This window comes from Leptodactylus fuscus, chromosome 8 (genome assembly GCF_031893055.1).
Source record: "Leptodactylus fuscus isolate aLepFus1 chromosome 8, aLepFus1.hap2, whole genome shotgun sequence".
Classification (NCBI taxonomy): Eukaryota; Metazoa; Chordata; class Amphibia; order Anura; family Leptodactylidae; genus Leptodactylus; species Leptodactylus fuscus.
Window position 1 is genome coordinate 17,227,317 of NC_134272.1, and position 21,760 is coordinate 17,249,076.

The following is a 21,760-nucleotide window of genomic DNA, read 5'->3' on the forward strand; positions in this document are numbered from 1 at the left end:
ATGGACAGAAATAGACTTGACAGGCTGGTTAGAAGGGCCAGCTCTGTCCTGGGGAGCCCCTGGACCTGGTACAGGTGGTGGGTGACAGAAGGATACTGTCTGTGGTGACCTCCATGCTGGAGAATAAATCCCATCTCATGTATGAGACCTTGATGGCACTTGGCAGCACTGTAAGTGACCAACTGCTTCACCACAAGTGTGAGAAGGAACTATCGGAGATCCTTTTTCCCAACTGCGGACACGCTGTACAATCAACATCAGGCTAAGTAGAGATCACTCCGCACAGAGAATTAAATGATCTTGAAGTTGTGATATGCCTTCTACTGTCTTCTTCCCTTTATCTTTTATCTGACCTTTTTGTATGTTGTAGTCTGCCATTATTATTGTATTATCCAGGCTGCTGTAATACACTGAATTTCCCCATGGTGGGACTATGAAAGGATTACCTTATCTTATCTTTTCATATAAAGTTTTGTCCTTGCTTACTTTTCCTCTTAGTTGGACATGTCTACGTAATTGTGTTACAAGATAACAAGATTTTCAAAGCATTCTGTCACAAAACCTCCTTATATTTGTCTATGTATGGCAAGTCAGTGGTTTTGTTGTGTACTGTAGCCTATTGAGGGTTCTGCTAGCATGTATTGTGAATTCATGAAAAAAAAATGGATTCTATAACCAAAAATTGTGTAGTATTTGTAAAAGTAAATTGCGGAAGCTCCTTTGTCCTGAGCAGGGAACCTCATCTATACTGTTTATATACCTGGTAGGACTTAAGGACAGGTGTTGTCTTTCAAAAACAACTGTAAAGTGCTTTTGAAAATTATTAAAAAACATTTCACAAATGAATAGTAAAAGAGAGTATACAGAACTTGTAATAGATTTATATTAAACATAATATGCTTTCTTTTCTCTTTATCAGACTGGTTTCTTCTTCTTTTCCATCATTCCTTCACTCTGTTTTCACTGAACCCATATCCTGAGTGGATGCACTCTCAGTCTCACACACAGATTGAGTTATGGCTAATATAGAAGTCTATGGACAGTTTATGGAGAAGAGATGGGAGTACTTGAGTGTGCCTTTTCTATCTTCATTCATTAGACTGTTTTCTTGTTCCCTTCCTTCACTCACTCTGTTGTCACTGAACCCATATCCTGGGTAGATGTACTGTCAGCCTCACACAGATTGAGTTATGGCTAGTATAGAAGTCTATGGATAGTTGATAGAGAAACGGTGGGAGGAGGAAGAGTATTTGTGTGTGTCTCTTCTGTCATCATTCATCAGACAGATTTTCCTTTTTCTCTTACTTCACCCACTATGAACACACAGCCTGGTTGGACGGACTGCTATCCTTACACACAGATTGAAATATGGATGAACATAGAGGTTTATGGAGAGTTGAAGGGGACAAGGAGGTATACTTGTGTGTGTCTCTTCTATCGTCATTCACCAGGCTACTTTCATCTTCCATTCCTTCACTCACTTTGTTGTTACTGACTGCTAGCCTCTAGAGATGAGCGAACACTGTTCGGAACAGCCGTTCCGAACAGCACGCTGCCATAGAAATGAATGGACATAGCTGGCACGCGGGAGGTTAAGCGACCGGCCGCCGGCAAAGTGTACGTGCCAGCTGCTTCCATTCATTTCTATGGGAGCATGCTGTTCGGAACGGCTGATCTGAACAGTGTTCGCTCATCTCTACTAGCCTCACTCATTAATTGAGTTATGGATATCTTGGAAGTGTATGGATAGTTTATGGGAAGGAGATGGCTGCTAGAGGAAGAGTCACAAATAGAGATGAGTGAGTAGTATTTGATCAAGTACTACATAATTCAAAATATTCATACTCGATCTAATACTACTAGCTATTTGTAGTAAATATTCAATTCAGAACCAGCGTTGATTGGCCGAATGCTATACAGTGTATAGCATTCAGCAAATCAATGCTGGTTCGGCAGCAGGCTCGTCCTTGCTAGTCGGGAGAGCTGGCAGCTTGCTGTTACGAGGGAGCTTACTTTTTCTCAGAGGAATGAATTGACCAGTGTTGATTGGCCAGTTTACAGCATTCGGCCAATCAACGCTGGTTCTGCCGGAGGCTCGTCTGTGAGGAGGCGGAGTCAACATCGAACCACAGCAGTCTCCACTGTGGTCCGATCTTAGACTCCGCCTTCTCACAGACGAGCCTCCGGCAGAACCAGTGTTGATTGGCCAAATGCTGTACACTGGCCACTCAACGCTGGTCAATTCATTCCTATGAGAAAAAGTAAGCTCCCTCGTAACCGCAAGCTGCCAGCTCTCTTCCGACTAGCAAGGATGAGCCTGCTGCAGAACCAGCATTGATTTGCCGCAGGCTCGTCTTTGCTAGTCAGGAGAGCTGGCAGCTTGCGGTTGCGAGGGAGCTTACTTTCTATCAATGCAACTGCAAGCGCTGTACAGTTAAAGCACACGGACCCCATAGACTATAATGGGATCCGTGCACTTTAACTGCACAGCGCTCCTCCTAAACACTCTCCTCCTGCTATTCGTGCACTTGGTGACTCTCCTTTAGTCGAATAGTGGTTTCCCCTGAAATGAGCATTTTTTCCCATAGACTATAATGGGATTCGATATTCAATCGAGTAGTCGAATATTGAGTCGAATATACTCAAAACAAATATCGAATCTCGAGTATTTCACTCTTCGCTCATCTCTAGTCACAAACACTGCTGATGCCTCACAAGTAGTTTATTGTTTACCCCTGTACAGTGGTAGAGAGGTTTTGTACAGTATGTACAGTTCTAAACAGATTATAGCTAACAAGTGCATGGGTGGGTCTTTTGCTCTCTCATAAGAAGCCACATCCTTCCCCTTTCCTCTACATAGACTTCTATGCTAGCTGTAACAGTATGCGAAGCTGAGAGTTGTCTCCTCTTTGGATGTAAGTTCCATTCGTGATAGCAGACAGAGAGAAGGAAGGAAGGACAAAGCCTATTACAAAGTTTCCTATATTCACTTGTACAACTCAGAAGTTGTTTTATAATTGGAGGCATTCCATCTGTCTTATTCACATGTCTACATCCGCAGTCATGGACAGATCCCCACCCTGCTCATTTGTGGGTGATGTGTTGTCTGTGGATGCGCTTCCAGGCTTACATATGGATGACCTATCCTAAGGATCCAAAGGATAGGTCATCAGTTGAAGATCGGCATGAGTCTGACACCCAGGACCCTTCCAATCAGCTGTTAGAAGAGCCCAGGTCAGTTTTGTGTTCTCTTCACCGCTCGCCAAGCACAGTGCCATATACTGTATAGTGTCTGTGCTTAGATTTGCAGCTCAGTCAAATTCTCTTAAATGGCGCCAAGCCATGTGACAAGTGAAGGTGACATCACATGGTCTGCAAAGCGGAGGCATCACACTAAAGGCTCAAACAGCTGATTTGTCAGGATCCCTTGTGTTGGACTCCCGCTGATCTCCAATCTTCCTAAGGAAAAGTCATCACTAGGGTTGAGCCGATCTTGACTTTTCAGGATCGATTTTAAAATCCGATTTCCGATCATTTTTCATTCGAACCCGATCTCGATCCCAATTCCGATCCCAATGCAAGTCAATGGGATTTTTGTATTAATCGGAGATCGGATTTTAAAAGCAATCCTATTCACTATACAGCATGGAATCTAACAATTGTTAGAATCCACGCTGTGTAGTGAATCACTAAAGTAGCCAGAGGATTTTTTTTTTTAATCCTCTGGCTACTTAGTCCCCCCTGGTGTCCAATTATCTGCAGCGATGGCTGGTTCTGTGCCCCGTGCCTTCATTTTTCGCCTCGCTGCTGCACCACGCTGCTTTTCTTCCTTCGCTGCCCCCTCCCTGCCAGGTTAGGAGAGTGTGGGCGGGTACTGGGAGGGGAGACGTCACGTCTCCCCACCCTGTACCCGCCCACACTCTCCTAAGCCACAAGCCCCGCCTTCCTAGCGCTTTAAACACTAACCTGGGAGGTGGGGCAGCGAGGCAAGAAGAAGGAGGGCACCGGAGCAGCCATCTCTGGAGGTAAGTAGCTGCTAGAGATGTTTAGTTTAGTTTCCCATTTGAATGAATGCAGGCAGCCGGCGCGCAGGGGGTTAAGGCTGTGTGTCGCCTGCTTCCATTCATTCCTATGGAACTGCAGCGGAGCCTTCACACTGAGTATAAAGCGTATACTCAGTGTGAAGGCTAAGCAAAGCATTGTGGGAAAAATCACCGATCTCGATCCCACATAAAAAGATTGTGTTCGGAATTCCAATGGCGATCGTGAAATTTTCTCGATCGCCGATCGGAATCCGATATTTTCCGAACACGATCACTCAACCCTAGTCATCGCACATGAAAACCCCTTTAAAAATAAATGTAGTTAACCAATGAATACTCAGTGTAGGGAGTACATAGAGACGTATTACAGTTCCACCAAACCAATGGTCTAGAGAACTGGAAAATCCAGAACCATTCTGCCATGTAAAATGTTTAACAGAAACCTGGTAGAATAAAAATCTGATCTAATGCATGTTACAAGGTGGGAGGAGCTGAGCAGATTGATATGTAGCATTGTCGGAATATACAAGTATAATTTGACTTTTTTATATACTTGGAGGAGTTCAGTGGGAGGTCCTACCCAGGGACTGACAGCTCTCCTTGTTTGAACAAACACTTGGAGATAGCCATCAATCACTGAGTGGGACCGCCCATTGGACTCCTTAGCACATTACAAACTAAAGTCTAATATAATACATGACCATTTATACTGAATCGGTTCCCACAAATCTATATATCAATGTGTTCGGCTTCTCGAGCTCCATAAACTTGCTGCCCATACATTGGACTACAATCCAAGTGTTACCTGTAAGTCACAATGGCAAGATCTGGTTAATATTTGGAGTATTTCCAACTGAGCGGCAATAAGAATTGTCAATTTACAGAATGAGGTCCCTTGAGAGGAATGTTAGAGATCTGTATTATTAATTCTGTAGAGTTATACATTCTGTGTAGCTGTAAATGAATTCCCCAATGCATTGGCACCGGTCCCCTAAGGCAACAATACTGTGAAGGTACAGTATATATAGCAGCCAGATTCTATATACAGTATTTATTCCAGAAGACGCAGAAATTAATACTTAGAGGTAAGACGCTGCGATTATAAAGATGTGTGTAATAGACTGATAGATATGACAGCTGTGCTTAGGATCATCTATAGGTTAGGATTCTCCTATGATAGGAAATATTAAGAAAAAAATATACATTCATTTGTCTGACACATGACGTCACCAAATTAAATTATATTCTAAGTAACCTTTAAAATATTAATATAGCGCAATATAAAATGTATGACTTCCTGCAGGTTTACTATTCTCTAATGTTGCAGATTGCAGTAATTTTTGAAACAACTCAACTATGGTGCCGCACAAAAGTTCTAGGCAGGAGTGGAAAAAAAAATGTGGCAAGTAAAAATGCTTTTAGATAATAGAAGGGTTAATAGTTTGTTTAAGAAATATGTGAATGAAGTGAGTGAAGAAAATGTAAATTCCATCTATATTCGGTGTGACCTTTGCCCTTTGCCTTCCATCAATTCTTCTCAGTACACTTGTAGACAGTTTTTGAAGGTACTTAATAGGTAGGTTGTTCTCACCATCTTGGATCTTCCATGGATGTAGGCTTGTTTTTTTTGTCAACATAGAAAGACTGGATGATGTTGACATCAGGGCTATATTTGTGGGGGCCATATCATCACTTCCAGGACTCCTCCTCCAAAGGGAAAAGGTCAAATATTGATGGAGAGAATCTATTTCACTCTGCCAGTCCAACTTCATACCTATAACCGAGAAGAAATGACTATGCAAAGCATCAATAATCAATACCAACAAAATATTACCCGTACACAATTTTAGTGTAGAGGTGCGGGAAACCCCCAAACAGGCACATGAAGTGTATCAAGTGATAACATAAAAATAATAATAAACAAATACACACGTGGACAAAGTTGTTGGTACCCCTCTTTTAATTAAACCCCCCCCCCCCACAATGGTCGCAGAAATAATTTGAATCTGACAAAAGTAAGAATAACCAAACTACATGTTGACAAGCCACAAAGCTTCTGGGAGAACATCCTATGGACGGATGAGACAAAAATCAAACTTTTTGGCAAGGCACATCAGCTCTATGATCACAGATGGAAAAATAAAGAAAAGAACACTGTCCCTACTGTGAAACATGGATGAGGCTCAGTTATGTTCTGGGGCTGCTTTACTGTATCTGGCACAGGGTGTCTTGAATCTGTGCAGGGTACAATGAAATCTCAAAACTATCAAGGGATTCTAGAGAGAAATTTGCTGCCCAGTGTCAGAAAGCTTGGTCTCAGTCGCAACATACAACTGTATGTTGTATTAGTTGTTAATAATTTTTGTATATACATTAGATACTATATTTTGTATAAGTATTGAATATACTGTATATCTACAGTATAAACAGGCTACGTATATGAATTAATTACTATTATGTTTGATTATTTTGATGTTATCATATGCTGTTCACATACTTGCTTCAGTGTTTGCCATGACCTCTTCTCCCTTTCTTTTTGTATTTTAAGTTGTTCCCTGTGCAGGAAAGGCTTTACGCATCATACACGACATTACCCAACATCTCAAAATTTGTAGACGTCATTTTAGCAAGTCTTTGAATTTAACATTTTTAAGTCAAAAATTTTCTAAATAATTTTCAAAATGTCTTTATCTTCCAGAGAGTTCACAATACTGATGGAAAATTACACCTATGAATTTTTTGCTTTAAGCTTTCCTACGCATGTAAAGAATAAGTCGTGTTTATCTGTTATCTTTATCCTGATATACCTGACCGGACTGATAGCAAATTCAGTGACTATTATAGTGGTATATAATGATCAGCACTTACACACCCCCATGTATCTCTTCCTCTGCAATTTGTCCATCGTTGACATTTGCTACACGTCCATTACGGCTCCCAAATTGATTCACATGTTGCTGAGTGGTGACTATACATTGTCCTTCACCCAATGCTTCACCCAGATGTACTTTTTTGGCCATGTGGCTACTACAGAAGATCTACTGCTCTTCATAATGGCCTATGATCGATATGTCGCCATTTGTAACCCTCTACACTATCACAGTTTATTGAGCAAGAAGAACTGTATCCTGCTCATGACTGTTGCCTGGGTTTTAGGGTTTATAAATTCCGCCTCCACAACCTTTGCCTTATCCAAGATACCGATGTGTTATTCTAATACAGTCTCACAATTCTTCTGTGAATTCAAAGCCTTTGATAAAATTTCCTGTCCCAATGTTAGGTTTCAGGTAATAAACTACCTGGAGGCTTTGTTCTTTGGCGTCATCCCTTTTGTGTGCAGTATAATATCTTACGTTAAGGTCATCATGGTTATCTTACATATCCAATCTAGTGATGGGAGAAAAAAGACTTTCTCCACCTGCTCGTCCCACCTCATAGTCCTCACTATGTATTACGGCACCTGGATGTCTATATATACAATGCCACCATTAAAAGATACCCGGGTTTTCGAGCTGACCCTCTCTGTCCTTTATGCAACTATAACTCCAATGTTAAACCCTCTTATATACAGTGTACGGAATAAAGATGTAAAGAGGGCTCTACTGAAACTGCTGGGGTGCAAAGTCAAAGAAAAATAATGTTTTTTTTTTGCAGAGATCCTTGTAGTTATTTATACCAATATGTGGATTGTATCATTCTTTGTATCATCTTCTTTAAGCGACAAAAAACGATGATTTAACCATTTTGGTTTTTGTTTCACTGCTATGGGATTCACCATATGTGGGATTAACTATACCCAATCTTATTTTCTTCTTTTATGTGTAGACCTAGCCTCTGGTGGATTTGAACACTAACTGGTCTGATTGCTCATACTATATAGTGCATTGTTGCTGTATGGCAGTATATTGTACAATTCCAAAACTTCTATTACATGCTGCCTGTAATCTATGGCTGTTGTGTGTAATAGAAGTTTACCAATGAGTTGCCTGGGAGTATTCAGATGTCAATGTGTCATAGCAACAGATTATTGCCTGCTGATGACATGATATTCTGGAAATTGATGTGATCAAATATATATTGTTTAGATCAGGGGTGCTCACACTTATTCAGCGTGTGAGCTACTTTGTTAGCTGACCAAGGCAAATGATCTACTAGGGTGCGGCCGGGGCGGGCCTGTGGGAGGGACTGGGAGGGCTTATGGGTGGGACGGGTGTGTCTGTGGGCGGGGCCGGGCATGTGGGCAGGGCCAAACAGATCGTGAAAGCAGGAGACAGCGGCGTTCTGTGGCCGCCAAATGGATCCCCGGTGTCTGTCTGTTCACAGCGCAGGCTGAGAGTTATCTCTGGACACTGGCAGGCTGGGACTGCGGCAGCCCCGCCTGTCAGTGTCAGGACATGACTCTCAGCCTGCACTGTGAGCAAGCAGACACGGGGGATCCCTGCATCCCGCAATCGACCCATACGTCCTTTGCGATCTACCAGTAGATTGCGATCGACGTATTGGGCACCCCTGGTTTAGATGCCTTGGTGGAAACTGACTAAGGCATCTCACTGTATAACAGCGACCATTGGTGCTGTCAACAATCGCAGCTGATAGCCTCAGGTGACTTCTGCATACTAAAGCCAGCGTGTATGGCAACATTATGACATGATAGTACATTATGTGTCATTAAGGGGTTAATTGAACATGTGATCATTAGATCACTAAGCCAAGATCACACCATCGAATTTTTGTGAAATTTAGTTCATGTGAGTGCCAGATTTCCCAGCCTGAAGGCTAGGGGTCCTTGCCTTCAAGCGACATACTGTTCCATACTGTAATCACAATGAGACTTCTTATGCTAGGGGTCCCTCTCCTTATATATGTCAATCTAGGGTTATACCATAGACTACAATACTATAGTATCAGGGTTGTCTCCCATCATGGCTGCAGACGTGTGCTGTATAAAACAGAAGAAGGAATCACTGTATATACTCGAGTATAAGCCGAATTTTTAAGCACAGTTTTTGTGCTGAAAAAGCCCCCCCCCCAGCTTATACTCGAGTCAAGCAAAGAAAAGAAAACATTTTTTTTTTTTTTTTGGGTTCTATGACGAGCCACAATAGTAATGTATAGAATCTCCCATAAAATAGTGAAAAAAAAGAAGCTTTAAAAAAATATAATAATAATAATAATAATAATAATAATAATAATAATAATAATAATAATAATAATAAAAAAAGAAGTTCTAAATCTCTCCTTTCCCTAGAATACATATAAAAGTAGAAAATTACTGTGAAACACATACACATTAGGTATCCCTGTGTCTTACAGTGCCCGGTCTACTGAATATAGGGGATCTGCAGTGCACCTGTTCCGTGGGGTTAATAGGAGCACTGCAGATCCTCTATAGTCAGCCAGGCTGAATTCCACATGGGGGAGAAAAAAAAACAGTTCTCAAGCTCAGGGAAGGGGCAGACAGACAACCAAAACACCCCCTCCCCTTTCCCAGCACCCAGCAACTACTGCACCCAAAAACCATTTTAATTTTTGAGATTTTCCAGTAGCTGCTGCACTTCCCCCCTAGGCTTATACTCGAGTCAATAAGTTTTCCCAGTTTTTTGTGGTAAAATTAGGGGGGTCGGCTTATACTCGAGTATATACAGTATCACCATATATAAAACTTTTTCTGACACCTGCCATAATATTACACTGGAACTTAGGTGTTTGAATATGGTGGCTTCTCAGGAGCCTCCTACTGATGCCTTGGTCACACCTGAATGAGGCATCATTTTACTGGATGCACCCACAAAATCTGCTATGGCTTGTATTAAGGGCTCCCAGGCTTGTAATCAGTCTATTTCTATTACAAATATTGTTGGTGAAGGGGAGGTGGTAAAAAAGTTAGAAAGTAAAAAAATTCAATTAAATAGTCAAATTACAGTTTTAATAAAAAAAAAATAAAAAACATTCCCATATGGTAAATGCTGTAGCAGGGGGAAAAAAATCAAAAGAGCAAAAAAGTTACTTTTTTTTTTAACTTTTAGGATTTTTTTTAAAGATGTTAAAACCTAACAAAACATATATAAATTTGGTATCACCACAATCGTATTGACACACTTAATACATGTAGCACGTCATTTTAGCCACACAATGAAAGCCGTATAAATGAAGCCCATCATAAAATAGCACAAACATGGTTCTTTTTCAAATTCTACCCCATTTTGAATTTTTTCATTCATAATTTTACATATAAACCATGCACCTTAACATGTAGAAGACGCCACTAGGAGTTCATGCACATAGCAAAATTATGAGTCCATGTTGAGTAAATTTGTTATTCTTGTATTCATATGAACTTATGATCACATCGCTGTATCAGCACTTCACAGAGTAGCTGCCGAATGTGGAGCACGTTTGGCAGCTACCATATGAACTTATTGGCCCGTAGTAATCTATGGAAACAAGAGACATACCGATTGTGTTTGTCCTGTCTGGCATCTAACCAAACTCTCAAAGTTCAAAGATATTTTACATAAAACATTTTTGGCTCCAACGACTTTAGAACTGGAAAACTAACATGACCAGCTTAATAAGTTTCCCCCAATACTTCTATATAGACATTGCCTCGAAACCTCAAAATCACATCTTAAGAGTCTGCAGATACTTGTCGAACTCTAATGATATTTTTTCCCAACATGTTAATTATAATTATTGAACAGGGAAAATATACAAAAACATTCTAAATTTCTTGCCAATGACATCTCCCTACAGGGTATCCCTCCCAGTAGATTTCAGTCTATGACTCCACAGTATATATAATCGTTCGCATTTACACTTCGCAACGCTTCAATAAAGTCACATGAGACGTCACCTGAAGGTAAAGCGAAATCTAGAAAAATAGAAATATGTTGTATATTATTAAAAATTACATATAATACTTGCTCTTATTGTACGCTATTAAAAGGCAATGTAACATATTAAAGGATTATCTTATCTTATCTTATTTCATTTACAAAATTATACATAAAAGTGATTCCTTTTTGTGGTGTGAGTTTTTTTTAGCTAATATATATGAAGAGCTCAACGGAAAAATGGCCTAAGTCCACATTTTGTCATATTTCAAATTATTACCTAGAAAGCTTCTTTGTACCTCGTTCTATGCATTGGGTTTACAAGGTACCTAGGATTAATGACCTAAGTCCATATATTTCAATGCAGAAGAATTTACATTCAATGGAATAATGGCCTAAGTCCAATACAAACTTACTTACTTCACTCTCGTTGGTCATTTTTTCATTGAAATCGTGACTTCCGGTCTGTTGTTTATATTAGTGTAAAAACTTTGTCTTATTGTTTAAAAGGCTCTAAATCGACTTTTGCACATATTTAGCGCCGAAAAGGGAGGCAGGTAATTATTATTCTTCATCGTTTAATAATAGTAGTAATTAATTAATAATATTAAATAAATAATATTTATACATGAAGCTGCAATTTTTTTAATAAATACAATTTATGATTAGGATTAACGGTGTTCATTAGCTGATTACATTGGATAGATATATTCCACAATAATGCCCGTTTGCTTTAGGCTAAAACTTTAAATTTCGTTTTTCTCACAATATTGATTTTTGGACTTAGGCCATTTTTCCGTTGAGCTCTTCATATATATATATATATATATATATATATATATATATATATATATATATATATATATATATATATAACAAATGAAAAAGGTATATTGATGTATTTTGTAAACTAATAAATGAATTTGTAAAGTACAGAATCTAATAATATAAAATACAGATATAATTTTTTTCTGTTTTCTTACAAAAACCAAAGAATTATTATTTTAGTATTAATTATAATGATGACAATAAATAGGGAAAAGTATCAAATACTATAAAACTACTTCATATGACTACCACTAATAATAAATAAATTAAAAAGATAATAAAAATTAATAATATTAAATGTATTAAAACAAATATTATTTGATTATCTAATATCAAAGGTAATAAAAAGGAGCAGCAACACAATCAAGAAAATTTTTAAATAAAATTATCATGAATTTTAAAATAATATAAAATACAATAGATAACTTGTTCATTCATAAAGTTAGAGGTATTATATTTCCTCTACACTTAGAGGATTTACCAGTGCTTTTTTAATTGGTTGGGAGATTTTTTCTGGTTTGTTTGTCATCCATATATAACTAAATGTCATCTCAATAAAATAGAATATCTTTTGAAAAAGTTAATTTATTTCTCTAACTTGATTACTGTAATTAAATTTAAAAAAGTAAACCTTATCTATTTTCTAGATCCATTCCATACAGAGCGATCTCTTTCAACCCTTTATTTGTGTGAATTTGGACGATTATGGCGTATAGCTAATAGGGTTGAGCGATCGTGTTTGGAAAAGATCGGATTCTGATCGGCGATCGAGAAAATTTCATGATCGCCATCGTAATTCCGAACATGATCTTTTTATGTGGGATCGAGATCGGTGATCTTTTCCCACAATGCTTTGCTTAGCCTTCACACTGAGTATACGCTGTATACTCAGTGTGAAGGCTCCGCTGCAGTTCCATAGGAATGAATGGAAGCAGCTGGCACACAGCCTTAACCCCCTGTGCACCGGCTGCCTCCATTCATTCGAATGAGAGGCTAAACTAAACATCTCTAGCAGCTACTTACCTCTAGAGATGGCTGCTCCAGTGCCCTCCTTCTTCTTGCCTCGCTGCCCCGCCTCCCAGGTTAGTGTTTAAAGTGCTAGGTAGACGGGGCTTGTGGCTTAGGAGAGTGTGGGCGGGTACAGGGTGGGGAGACGTGACGTCTCCCCTCCCAGTACCCGCCCACACTCTCTTAACCCGCCCACACTCTCCTAACCTGGTAGGGAGGGGGCAGCGAAGGGAGAAGAGCAGCGTGCAGCGGCAGCGAGGCAAAGAAGAAGGAAGGCACCGGGCACCGGACCAGCCATCTCTGGAGGTAAGTGGACACCAGGGGGGACTAAGTAGCCAGAGGATTAAAAAAAAATCCTCTGGCTACTTTAGTGATTCACTACACAGCGTGGATTCTAACAATTGTTAGATTCCATGCTGTATAGTGAAGAGGATTGCTTTTAAAATCCGATCTCCGAATAATAAAAAAATCCCATTGACTTGCATTGGGATCGGAATTGGGATCGAGATCGGGTTCGAATGAAAAATGATCAGAAATCGGATTTTAAAATCGATCCTGAAAAGTCAAGATCGGCTCAACCCTAATAGCTAATGAAACTCTAAAAGTTAAAAAAAAAACATCCATTTTTCATGGCCATTTTGCACCTGAGGGACGCCCATTTTCACGAATCCCTTGTGCATTGCAACGAATGGAAGGATCTGTAAAAATGGACAAAAATGAAGCATGACCATTACAACAGACCGAGACAGACAGAGAAATTAATGCAACTGCATCGCATGGCCAATATTCACTAGAGCAGTGGTTCTTAACCTTGTTTGAGGTACCGAACCCACCAGTTTCATCTGCACATTCACCGAACCCTTCTTTAGTGATAAATCAAATATGATTTTTTTCCCAAATTCAAGACATAGGTGTATGTTTTTTTAAAGGTACCCAAAATTATCCGTGCATAGGGCCTAGGGATCGATCAAACGCGGTTAAGAATCACTGCTCTAGGGTTACTTAAGAAATTGCAGCAACTTGACCATTTCAATGGCTTTTAAATTTATCATGCTACAGCTGGTTCTCCGATTCTAGATCACATTTTTACATATTTTGAGGATATGATCTAATAGAACATCTGAAAATCTGATAAACATCAAGAATACAGATTCAGAGTATGAATCAATAAAATACTTGGGATATATTGAAAAATGACAACTTACAATTATTTTATGTACAAACGAAGAAAGTGGAGGAGCAGGACACAATCCAGATACAAAAACTTATTTTATTGAACACGGTGCAGAGAGGTATCAGCTGTGGACAAACAGACAGCACTTCCACAGGCTTGGCCATTAGAATTATTTTATCCTACCATTGTTATTGTCATGAAGAATTGCACCTATAATTTCTTGGTTTTGACATTTACTACATACTCGGAGAAGAAGCCATTTTTATCTGTGTTCTTCATTCTGGTATACCTGATTGGAGTGATAGCCAACTCCGCCACCATCATAGTGATTTACAGTGATCGGCACTTACACACCCCCATGTATCTATTCCTGTGTAATTTATCCATTATCGATTTTTGCTATACTACAAGCACAGTCCCTAAACTGGTGGACATGTTACTGAGTGGTGACTATACATTGTCCTTCACCCAATGCCTAGTCCAGATGTTCTTCTTCCTAGTCGCAGCTGCTACGGAGGATCTGCTACTTGTGATTATGGCTTATGATCGATATGTTGCCATTTGCCACCCTCTACATTATCTCCTTTTATTGAGTAAGAAGAACTGTATCCTGTTGAAGGTTATCGCTTGGGGAATTGGATGCATAAATGCGACTGTTGCGACATGGATGGCATCTAATTTAACTCTATGTTCTAATACCGTCCCACAGTTTTTCTGTGAATTCAAACCTTTGGTCAAAATTTCCTGTACTAAAACTGGTTTCCAGCTGTTCTTCATGATGGAAGCGGTGGTATTTGGTGTAGGTCCTTTCCTCTGTAGTATAATATCTTATACCCGGGTGATCATTGTTATCATATATATGAAATCTAGTGAGCGAAAAAGAAAGGCCTTCTCCACCTGCTCGTCCCACCTTATAGTCATCACTATATATTTTACTACTTGGATGTCCATGTATATAATACCACCAGATTCTCAAGTCTTGGAATCGACACTCTTAATTCTATTTGCTGTCATTACTCCCATGTTAAATCCTCTTATATATAGCGTGAGAAATGAAGATGTAAAGAGGGCTCTACTGAAGCTGGTGAGGTGCAAAATCTGAGGAAAATAAAGTTGTTTTTTTTTAACCCTATGTGTCTATATCATTCAATAATCAGCTGGAATATGTGGAAGAATAAATCAGCAGGAGTTTTATTTCCCTGTAGCGCCACCACTTGGGGCATTTATGATCAGACTACAAGGATTGCATTTTTTTGCCAAACTATGGACAGCACTCAGCTCCTTTGCCTTCTTCATATCCCCGTGACATCATGATGTAATAGTATGTCATATGTTCAAATGTAAATAAAACTATATAAATTTGATTTCCTTGGAATCGCACGGAAACATAAAATACAGGTGACGTTATTTTGGCTGCAAAAACAATGCCCGTGAGAAGTTACACAAATGCACTTTCTCCAATTCTACCCCATTCTCAATTTTTTTTCCAGCTTCCCAGTACATTGTACAGAATAATAAATGGTACCATTATGAAGAACAATTTGTCCTCATAACATTAAGCTCTCTTAAGGGAATGTTCACACAGTGAAATTTGCACTCTGTGTGAGCACATTACACACGGCTAGCCGTGACGGGATACAAGAGCAAATGAATGGGCCTAATTGGGAGGGAGCCTAGCGCCGCAGATACCGTGGCTGGTTCAGCCGTGAAATCCACGGCAAGATGGGTCATCTCACTTCTTTTTACTGCTACATGCTAGCGGAAAAAATAAGCGAGCAGCTCCCATTAAAGTCAACGGGAGATGGTTTTGGCGGCGGATTTTGAGGCAGATTCCACGTCAAGATCCCCTGACAAAAAAATCTGTGTGAATGAGCCCATATGGCTCTGTGAATGGAGAAATAAAAAAGTTATGGGGTTGGGAGGTGAGGAGTCAAAAATGAAAATCGAAAAATGCCATTAGCTCTAAGAGGTTAAAAGCCATTTTGTGCTCTTTGTTTTCCAGAGAGGACGCAGTTGGATTATTAAAACCTACATGCATTGGTTTTAATGAGCGCAGGAAGAAGAACCTAAATTATTAAGAGACTTGCTTTTTAATAGAGATGAGCGAACATTAAAATGTTCAAGGTTCGATATTCGTTTCAAGTAGCCCCTCAATATTTGACTACTCGAATTGAATATTGAAGCCTATTATAGTCTATGGGGGGAAAATGCTCGTTACAGGGGTAGGCAACGTTCGATCAAATTATACTTACCAAGTCCACGAGTGAGGGTTGGGCTGGATCCTCCGTGCAGTCTTCTCCTTGCAGTGTCCCCCCGGCGTCTTCCAGCTCTTCTGGCTCTTTATTCACTCTGCCAGGCATCGGGCCTGGGCAGAGCCGACTGCGCATGCCCGCACTACAAGCGGACATGCTCAGTCAGCTCTGCCCAGGCCTGATGCCTGGCAGAGTGAATGAAGAGCCGGAAGATGCCGTGGGGAAGCTGCACGGAGAAGACTTCTAAAGGTAGAGGAAGAACCAGCATTGATTGGCCGACTGTATAGCATTCGGCCAATCAATGCTGGTTCTGCATCGAACTTTTACATTCGAACAGCGAGTAGTACTCGATCGAGTACGAGTATTTCGAATACTGTAGTATTCGATCGAATACCTACTCGATCGAGTACTACTCGCTCATCTCTACTTTTTAATAATTCTAGTTCACTGTGCCATTATTGAAATGTACATCAGTCAAGGACTAGGATAGATTTCTGGAATGTATCCAAAAAAAGAAAAAGACATGGCCCGCACATCCCAATCTTATACATTCTCAGAAAATTCTACAATACTGAACGTGAGGTTCTTAGTATACATATTAATCAAGGTGTATAAGCCCACTAGCCAATTCACAGTGACCTCTTAATAGTGGGTCCCTACTCTACTGGGTGTGATGCTGAACAGTGACCGCCACAACCGCAACACGGTGCTCACAGTGGGAGCGACACAGTGGTCTGGCAACACCCCTGCCACCAGAAATCTGAACGTTAATGAATCTGTCAGGCCAAGGCATCACCGCCCAGGCTGGCCTTGATCCCTGACATGCTCTTCCCACTTTTCAAAAGGGGAGAGCAGGTCAGAAAATGGAAAAAGTAGAAAATCTTTGCATTTTTGGTACAAATAGTTGTATGCAGCGCCGCACCTCCCATGAGGCGACCTGAAGCGGCCGCTTCAGGCGGCGCTATGCCAGGGTCTCGGAAGGGCGGCATTTTTGCTGATCTAAGCCAGTCCAGGACAAGCTGTCCTGGACTGGCTTAGCGTCACCATGTCTACAGCCCAACACGGGAAGCGAGCGGTGTATTGGGGTGGCCCTGCTGGATGCAGCACTGCTCCAGCGGCCACCCCTCACACTCAGGCAGAGAGCAGGTCCTCTCCCTGCCTGCTCTCTGCCTGCGAACGCTGCTCGCTCTGCTCAGCCCGCCCCCTTTCTGCTCGGCCCCGCCCCTTTCTTGCGACCCCCACCCCCTCAGCTCCGGCAGAAAGCCCAGGAGGCAGAAAGCCCAGGTTCACCCCTGGTTGTATGACAAAAAGACATTACTTTAGCACTAGAAAACTGATGTGATCAGTTTACAAAATTTTCGTCAATACTTCCATATAGACAAGGCCAGAAAACCCTGCAATCACATCATAAGATATATGGCAAGATACTTGTAGCACTATAATGATATTCATTTTTTGCATCAGAATGACGATACAAATGATATTCTGTAATTATTGCCAATTACATCTCCCTGCAGGGAATCTCACAGTAGAATATAATCTATCACCCCACAGTATATATAATTGTTACCTCGTTCTCTACACACTTTGCAATGCTTCGATAAAGCCACACGAGACTTCACACAAAGGTAAAATGAGCAGAATCTCGAAAGATAGAAATATGTTGTATATTATTAAAAATGAGCTTTTACTGTGGATGGTAAGCTACGAAAAGGCAATGTGATATTAATTTTACAAAATTCTAAATAAAAGTAAATTTTCTCCGTAGTTGCGTCATTTTTTTTTGTTGAAAACAAAATACATTAATATATTTCGACAAATAAAAGAAGAATATTGAATTTATTTAAAAATAAATAAATGGATATTTACAGTACAATAATCTTGTAAATTACAAATTTCACTGGACATTCAATCAATTGCGAATCCATGATGCTAAGTTAAAAAATCAAAGAAACATTTTAGTAAAGAACATGTTTGTATATTCATGGATGTGTTTGTCCTTCCTTTTTCTAATGTATGTTTTTGTGTATAAATGTATTTGGAGTATTTTAATGATTCTCAATAAAATTTTGCATTTTTATAATAATTTTTTGGTAGTGTCAAATTAAAAAAAAAATCTTCATTTCCTTCCTTTAATATTTTATTAAGCTCTGAGCCTTTCTCCATTCTTGTGTGATTTAGTGTCTAAGCAATTTGGGGGTGATAATTAGAGATGAGCGAACAGTAAAATGTTCGAGGTTCGATATTCGTTTCGAGTAGCCCCTCAATATTCAACTACTCAAATCAAATATCGAACCCTAATATAGTCTATGGGGGAAAATGCTCATTTCAGGGGTAGGCAACGTTCAATCAAATTATACTTACCAAGTCCACGAGTGAGGGTCGGGCTGGATCCTCCGAGAAGTCTTCTCCGTGCAGCGTCCCCGCGGCAATGCTGCCCTTTCAAAAATGTGTGGTTTTTTTAAAAAAAATGAAGCATGTTAATTTTAGCTGTGTTATCACAAGTTTTCCTGTATGTTTATTAGAGGAAGGAAACAAGCAACAAAAATTTACATCTATGAAAATTGCAATACATTTTATTTCTACTGTTTTTTTTAGCTGTGTTTCGCTATGTGTGACCTTATCTTTAAGAAGGCTTTAGATTAATTTTTAGCTTTATCTCCTCTTTGAAATAAATATTTAAATATGCAAACACATAGAAAACTGCTACTTAACACTTAAACAATTGCAGAAATGTGACTAAAAATTATATTTTCTATTAAAGCAATTTCTCAGATTCTAGATAATTTTATGACATTTGTACCCATTCCGTGGATATGATCTAACTGCAGAAATCCTGAAAATATGATAAGCATCAAGGGTAAAGAAAAATTCGGAGTATCCAGATTTTAAAAAAGCATGTGATATCACTGATTGGAAAAAAAATATTTGAAAAAAAAAATGTAAGAAAAAATTACAACTTCAGATAAAAAACTATTTCACAATCCCAAGGTCATGGAGAATTACACCTATGATTTTTTTTTGTTGACCTTTCCTACGTACTTTGGGAATAAGCAAACTTTATCCATTTTCTTCATCCTGGTGTACATGACTGGTTTGATAGCCAATTCCACCACCATCCTAGTGGTTTACAGTGATCGAAATTTACAGACCCCCATGTATTTATTCCTGTGTAATTTATCCATTATCGACATTTGCTACACTACAAGCACAGTCCCTAAGTTGCTTCACATGTTACTGACTGGTGACTATACATTGTCCTTCACTCAATGCTTCGTCCAGATGTTCTTCTTCCTACTTGCAGCTGCTACGGAGGATCTACTGCTCTTCATTATGGCCTATGATCGATATGTCGCCATATGTAACCCTCTACTTTATCATCAAATGTTGAGTAAGAAGATCTGTATCCTGCTGACAGCTATTGCTTGGGTTATTGGATGCATAAATTCAGTTGTTGTGATATTTACCGCATATAATTTACCTCTATGTTCTAATACCATCCCTCAGTTTCTCTGTGACTTCAATGCCTTTACGAAACTGTCTTGCACCACCACTGGTTTACAGCTGTTCTCCTTGATAGAAACTGTAATATTTGGCTTTGCCCCTTTTCTTTGTAGTTTAATATCTTATACCCGGGTGATCAGTGTTATCCTAAGTATTAAATCTAGTGAGGGGAGAAGAAAGGCCTTCTCCACCTGCTCGTCCCACCTCATAGTCCTCACAATATATTTTAGTACCTGGATGTCCGTCTATATATTGCCAGCAACGAAAGATTCTCTTAAAAGATTCCTTTTAGTTCAATCTGCTGTCATTACTCCCATGTTGAACCCTATGATATACAGTGTACGAAATAAAGATGTAAAGAGGGCTCTACTGAAACTGGTGGGGGGCAAAGTCAGAGGAGAATGAAGTCATTTCGACCATATTTCTTAATAGCACCAATGTGTAGGATGTGGAAGGATAGCGTGAGGGTGTTTAATTATCCTGCAGTGCCACCGTGGGGGGTAGTCCCATCTTAAGGATCCTATCTATACTGCTAGTTTGTGTAAATATAAGATTTTCGAAGTACATTGCTTTGGATATTCTGCTTCATCTGATATCTGAAATTATATGTCTCATTATTTACACCTTGTTGCCCAGACACCCATCTTATATCGGGAAGAAGAATCGCTGCTCTCTGAAGGGGCTGATTTTAGGTTCACACTGGCATTGTGCTTTCCGTCGTTCATATTTGCTATGGGACCTGAATGAAGGAGAGCCAAAGTGCTGTTTCAGAGATTACACACTTACACCGACGGACCTCATTGACTATAATGGGGTCCACTGTGTGTCCACTATTTGTAAATAAAAGGAGAGTAAGACTTTTCTCTTTACCTATTTTTACCAGTTTCTGCAATGGGGTTTACATTGTGAGTTCTCTTGTTGTTATGTTCAGACGTGCCAGAATTATAGTTTGCTGATAAAGGCTTGGACAGTGCTGATTCTCTATCTCTGTAAAAACAAAGATTATATTGAATTTAATGCAAGTTTTTTCTCTGCAGCCTGTAAGTTTGATATTATCTCCTAATCTGTGTATTGTAATATACATGTATTGTGCATATTATTATTTGATCTACATTTATATTAGATTTCTAGTAATCATAAAAAATTATCTGGTAAAGTTAAACATATATATCTAGTGAAGTTCTTCATAGAATAAATTAAAGTTCTAAATGAAAGTTCATAAATGAAGTTCTTCATTTGACTGTTAATCAAACAGTCAAAGCACACGCAAAGCACACCCACCAGCTTGCTGAAGAATATAGAAAGTGAGAAGCGGAGACAGCAGGCAATCCTGCTGAGACATGGATATGGGAAAACCCCTGTAACCCTTTAATGGCACAACCAAAAAACACCTTGCAACCTTATTTTTCAAAACTGACAAGAGTCACGTTATATGGCAATGACTTTGCAACCGTACCCAAGTTATTTTCAGATTGGTTTTTGTGACCCATTGTACTTTATGCTAATGGTATACTTTAACCCTTTAAGCCTAAAAGTGCCTTATAGATGACACCTCATTTTTCAAAACTGACGTTTTACTTTATGACAACAACTTTGAGACATTTTTACTTACACAAATGATTTTGAGATTGCTTTTTTTGTATCACACTGTATTTCATGTTAGTGGGAAACTTTGGTCAATATTTTTGTATTTATTTAAAAAAAATAGGAAATTTGAAAAATAAAAAATTACAATTTTCAGAATACTAAATGCTCTGATTTTTAGATAGTCATACCACTCAAATACATTAGTACATATTATCTTCCATATCTCTGCTTCATATTCATATCATATTTTTAGAGACCACTTCAGTCCTGAAGTTCTGACCCCATTTTAGAAACGAAACCCCTCAAGAAATTTCTCAAGAAATATGGAGAGCATCAACAATATAAACAGCATTTTGACCCTACAGCTGTTTCACAGATTCTATTAGCATTGGAATGTAAAAATTAAAAACACTTATTTTACTATAAACCATCCGTTTTGCATCATATTTTTTAATTTTTACAAGGGGTTAAAGAAGATAAAATCAGCCCACAGTTTGTTACACAATTTCTCCTGAAGACAGAAATGCCCCA

General features: G+C 39.2%; 2 protein-coding genes across 2 annotated transcripts; both read left to right on the forward strand.

The window, feature by feature from the left end:
* Positions 1-6,724: 6,724 nt before the first annotated feature.
* On the forward strand, positions 6,725-7,681 carry LOC142217126 (olfactory receptor 1468-like). Its single transcript, XM_075285317.1, has one exon. It carries the CDS (start codon positions 6,725-6,727, stop codon positions 7,679-7,681), a length of 957 nt encoding a protein of 318 aa, XP_075141418.1.
* An 11,544-nt stretch (positions 7,682-19,225) lies between these two features.
* On the forward strand, positions 19,226-20,047 carry LOC142217127 (olfactory receptor 2K2-like). Its single transcript, XM_075285318.1, has one exon. It carries the CDS (start codon positions 19,226-19,228, stop codon positions 20,045-20,047), a length of 822 nt encoding a protein of 273 aa, XP_075141419.1.
* The last annotated feature ends 1,713 nt before the right edge of the window (positions 20,048-21,760 follow it).

What these genes read in the sequence shown, in the direction of transcription:
- LOC142217126 (XM_075285317.1), top strand. Translation starts at nt 6,725, where the DNA reads ATGTCTTTATCTTCCAGAGAGTTCACAATACTGATGGAAAATTACACC.
- LOC142217127 (XM_075285318.1), top strand. Translation starts at nt 19,226, where the DNA reads ATGACTGGTTTGATAGCCAATTCCACCACCATCCTAGTGGTTTACAGT.